General features: G+C 34.1%; 1 protein-coding gene across 1 annotated transcript in view; it reads right to left on the bottom strand.

Moving 5' to 3' along the window:
• LOC117180406 overlaps nt 1-4,700 on the bottom strand; it is a 17,079-nt gene extending 12,379 nt beyond the window's left edge. Inside the window, exons 1-3 of the mRNA XM_033372907.1 lie at nt 4,120-4,700; nt 3,345-3,523; nt 2,958-3,219 (exon numbers count right to left, since the gene is read on the bottom strand). Of these exons, the coding sequence (XP_033228798.1) occupies nt 2,958-3,219; nt 3,345-3,523; nt 4,120-4,340 (662 nt within the window). The 5' untranslated portion in view covers nt 4,341-4,700. The remainder of the gene's footprint in view (nt 1-2,957; nt 3,220-3,344; nt 3,524-4,119) is intronic.
• Nucleotides 4,701-5,289: the final 589 nt, after the last annotated feature.

Here is a 5,289-nt window from a genome sequence, read left to right as displayed (position 1 = left end):
TTGATTATCGGAAAGCTTTCGATTCGACCTCCAATAGACTTATCATCTATCTTTTGGAAAGCTTAAAGGTTCTTCAGCAAATCTTTAGGTGCATAGAGAGATTGATGCCGCTTTGGAAAACCAGATTTACTATCTTATCTGGAAAAAATCGTGTGACAACTAACAAGGTCAACTTTCAGAGAGGTGTTTTTCAGGGCGACACCATGAGCCCACTCCTCTTTTGCCTTACATTATTGTCACTATTTCTAGCACTTCACCATTCCGACGGGTACTTGTGCGGCAAACCTGCAGATCGAAAGTACAAGGTCACTCATGTATTTTACATGGACGATCTTAAGATCTATGCTAAAAACAAAAAGCAACTACATCTAGCTCTAGGGATTGCAGAACGATATACTAAGGAAATTGGAATGGAATTTGGGTTAGAGAAATGCGCCAAGGTTTATTTGAAGCAAGTTAAAACTTAATGGTACACCTGAAGATCCTGGCCTCGTTGATAGAAGTGTTATACGACACCTTTGCGTCGGAGAGACATATATACCTGGACGTGCCACAGAGCCGCATTCAGGATGTTACATCTATAAAGGATACTCTCCGAAGCAGATACAAACGTCTCGTCCGGCAAATTTGGTCTTTCGAACTGTCGGCGAGGAACAAAGTATCCGCAACGAACATGCTTGTCGTCCCGGTAGTACTCTATTCATTTGGAGTAGTTCCATGGACGAACAACGAGTTCAGATCTCTTGATATCGGGACAAGAAAGGTTATGCACATGAACAAAAGCATGCATCGTAAGTCTTCTATTCCGCGACTGTACATCGCACGCCGTTACGGTGGTCGCGGAATATTGAGTTTTGAATGTTTTCACAACAGGATTATTCTGGGTACAGCACATAGAGTTGCAAATGGAAGAGACCTTCTTCTTAAAATGGTCAGGAATCACGAAGAAGTGGGCAAAGGAGCGTTTCTGTACAAAGCAGCGGAGGAGGCTGCTCAAACACTTGGACTTAACTTCAGTATTAGGGGTGAAAAAAATGCATCAAATCTTATCTATCTCGAGTAATCACTCCTGAAAGCCCGGATTAAGAAAGCACAAGAGAAAAACTTTCCTGAGCAGGTCCTCGATAAGAGGATGCACGGTATCTTCCACAGAAATGTGGAGGATCAGTCAATGTCGTGTGAGCTAACGTTTGCTTTCCTTAAATCGCCTGGATTGAAGTCTGGTACGGAGGGTTTCATTTTGGCATGCCCAGACGGTGTCATTTCCACCTTAACATACCGTCGCCACATTTTGAGCCCAGACATTCCCGATGATAGCTGCAGGGCGTGCCATGCACACCCCGAGCATTTAGCTGACATACTATCTAGTTGTCCAACTCACGCGGGAACGACCTACATTCAAAGTCACAATGCGGCGCTAAGAGTGCTTTATTACCATTTCTGTCACTCTTACGGCATTAAACTTAATATCACTCCTCTAAATGCTACTAGGGAAATCGAGTCAATTGTCGACAATGGGAAGTGCCGCATATACTGGAACTTTATATGCTCGACAATTGTTTTTGTTGCACACTCGATGTCTGACATGGTTCTTCTTGGCTTCGAGAAGGAAACCATGTTCGTTATCGAATTTTCAGCACCGGAATATTCTGTTAAACTAATCGTCCTTATCATCGGCGCTCTTGGAGGTGCCAAGCTTTCACTCATTAATAGTCTGAAAAGCGTCCCTGCGTGTTAACAATATGCTAACACTTGCACGAAAAATGCATTAATACACATCCAAAGAAATAAATTTTAATTAAAGTGATGGAGTATTCAACTGGAATAATTACATTTTTAGTTTATAAAATTTTATCTTAAAAAAAAACTGATTTTCAACAAAATAGTTCAAGTGAAAAAATTGATTTTCAGCTAAGGAAAAAACGAATTTTCAATAGAATATCTCAGTTTTCAACCAGAGATAAATTTTCATTTAACATGATGAACTTCAAATAAAAATAATTTTTACCAAAAGAGTTTAACATTTAACCTATTAATTAAATGTTCATTAAAAAAAGGATTCGGAACAAAACAAATGCAGTAGTTGATATTTCAATCAAAAAAGATTTTAATTTTTAATCAAAAAAATTTTTATTCAACTAAAAAAGATGCATTTTTAACATGAGTTGCCTTTTAAACTAAAAAAGATTTTTCTGTCAAAGAGAGAAAATATTGCAAAGAAACTAATAAATGTCCAACAAAATACATGCAGTTGTAACGAGATACCTGAATTTTCAAATAAAATGATCAGTTTGTAACCAAAAACAGGATAGTTAAATTTTCAGGTTAAAAAAAAAATTATTTTAAAAAAATAAACAAAAGAGTTAAATATAGCAATAGAAAGCTATTTTTACAAATAAAGAATCAATTTTACTTTATTTCATATTGACATTTTAAGAAAAATTAAACATGTTCGCGAAAAATGTCCCTGACTTTAAAAAAAATTCCCGGATATTTCCAGGTTTTTCCAGATATATAAAAATTCACTGACAATTCCAGGTTTTCCAGGTAGGGTAGACACCCTGTCGTTAAAGCTTTATCCTCCATTTTTCACCTTGATGACAACTTGCAGGTGAAATAAAAAAAATATAATCAGTGAGCATTTATTAACTTTGAGATTGACTTTGGGATTCTGTCGCAGTAAATAATTAAAAACAATACCTTCTCATTGAAATGATAATGTAAATAAAAGTTGGAGCTCATTTAAACCACTTTTAAAATAGTGTTGTTGTAATTTGGAATTTTTCTATTAAAGCATCCAAAATCGCAAAACTTAAATTTGAAGCGTTTCAAATTTCAAATTATATTGTGCTGTTTTATGTGATAATCATAAAAAGATTAATTTAGAATTGAAAATTTGAAAGATTCTAAAGACTGTAATTAAGCAGACTGCCAGGAAATAGTAATATTTTAGTCACCTTTCTGATAATCCCCAAGATTTAGAGGTAGAAGGACTCTGTGGACTGTGATGCCTACGTCGATGATCTACAGAATTACTTCTACTTCTCCTTCGATCCATAGACATTCCCGAGTGTTCATCGGGAAACAGGAGTTTAACTAATTTCTTTAATTCATGCACAAAAATCTGTTTCTGCTTGAATATTTCATTCTCTCTTTCTCTTTGCACTTGATCGAAAAATCTAACTTCGGGACGATCAAATATGGGTTTCAGTCCTTCATCTGAAATAATTTAATTAGTAATTTTTTATTTACAAAAAAGTTACATTTTAAATTTGTTACTGCTTAGTAAATTTCTACAATTTTTCGAGTTTTTGACAACTTAAAAAATAAATATAATACATTACCCTTTCGTCTTTCCAGTTTAATCTCGTCAGGATGAATAATTTCACGTTGAATTTCACCTTTAGCAGAAGTTTCCTCCGAAATAACTTGAACAATATCTACTTTTATACGGTTAAGTTCTGAATCAATAATGTTTGGTTCTAGTGGCACCTTGCTCAAGCCATCATCGACAATCTCCAGCCTAAAAGCAAATAATTTTGAGTAAACCCCTTAGGCACTAGTAGATTCTATCAAATAAACAAATAATATAAATAAATATGCAACGTCCAAAAAACCATCTACAGTGTTCTTTTAGAACATGGTGTTTATTTTAGAAAAATGCAACATTAAAAATAAAATTAGGCTCCAGTTTTCAGCCTACAGTATGTAAAAAATAAAAGTTCCAGAGTTATTAACAGAGTAGATTATCATTTTCACTAGAATACTGATGTTTCGGAGCAGTGATGGCTGCTATAAATGAACGTCTGCAATATTCTTTAATATTAATTTGTTGTAATCAGATCAGATACTGTAAAAGTGATAAATAATAATCACTTTTATAATAAATGCTTTAAAATACCACTCATGATATGTAAAAACCCTGTATCATAGAAAAAATACTTTGCTATTATTTAGCTTATAGAACGAAACGTACACTCAGGCACATAGTTTGGCGATTTAAAACTTTGCAAAAGCGTCTTCGATTAATAATGCAATTACATGACGTTTCTAAACTTAAAAATATAATAAAACTAAAAATTTAATGTTTTGAAATAGGTATTTAGCATTGGTACGAACTTTTGTGACATGTCAGGCTTTGATTGTGAAGATTTTTCAGCGTTTTCATTTAAACGCTTCTTGTAGTAAGTTTCTATCTTTTGCTTTAGTTTCTCATATTCTCTTATTTCCTTTTCTTTTTGCTTTGAACGTTTACGTTTGCTTTTTACAACTTCATTTCCCGATTTCTCTGGTTTCTCGTCAGAAGTCATTTTTGCATTTTTGTCACCTTTATCACACATGCCGAAAGTGTATAATCAGGTAAACTAGAGTATTCTTTTAAATAAATAGATCTTGTTATAAAAGACAAAAATTTTAAGTGTCCAAAAAAGTTATGACCATTGGACATATAACGCTGTTACCGTTCTAAAAATTGCAAACTTAAAAATTGTAATGTCGATGTGTTTTGTAGGTTAGAAACAAATTGGACTATGTTACATTTACATCACATTTAAATATTTTCATATTTCCGAATTGGAAAATATAGGTTTTATTAAATAAACTCTTTGCACAAAATTATTGACACCTTTTTGGAAAATATCAAAAGAAAATTTTAAAAACAATAGACATTGTATAAACCATGTAAAGCAGGCTGGGTCGACTCCCATGGGCGCGTGTAATCATGTATACTTTTGTAGTAATCCACCTCCTTGTAGATGGCTCTACTGTAAAGGCAAAATTGGGGGTAATATTTGATTCAAATATTTTCGCGCTGTCATTCTAATGTTTCTTGAGGATATGTTCACGTCAATAAACGTCAAGATTCGCGAAGTTTTTCAAAGTTGTGTCCCATCGTAATCGTATAAAAAGTGAAAACAGAGAACTGAAAAATGAATAAACTAAAATTAAACAGAAATGTTTGTGCTGTGCCAGGATGTTCGTCCAAAAGATGCAAAAAAAAGATATACCAATCCACTTGTTCCCAAAGAAGTATATCGTAAGAAAATGGATAGCTTTAATCGGCAATAAAGACCTGGAGGGAATGAGTTACGATGAAGTAACCTCCAATCATTTATTCATTTGCCGATTACACTTTTCTGAGGATCAAATGAATAAATGTCAAGATGGAACGATGAGATTAAAGTCTGATGCAGTCCCAACCTTAAATTTACCCGAATTTGAGGAGATGGAGAGTGGTGTTGACGATAAGGCTGACGATGCCAAGAAATTGGATTTATCCAACAAGGAAAC

This window comes from Belonocnema kinseyi, chromosome 9 (assembly GCF_010883055.1).
Source record: "Belonocnema kinseyi isolate 2016_QV_RU_SX_M_011 chromosome 9, B_treatae_v1, whole genome shotgun sequence".
NCBI classification, from domain to species: domain Eukaryota; kingdom Metazoa; phylum Arthropoda; class Insecta; order Hymenoptera; family Cynipidae; genus Belonocnema; species Belonocnema kinseyi.
This window is presented reverse-complemented; position numbering and strand designations above follow the sequence as displayed.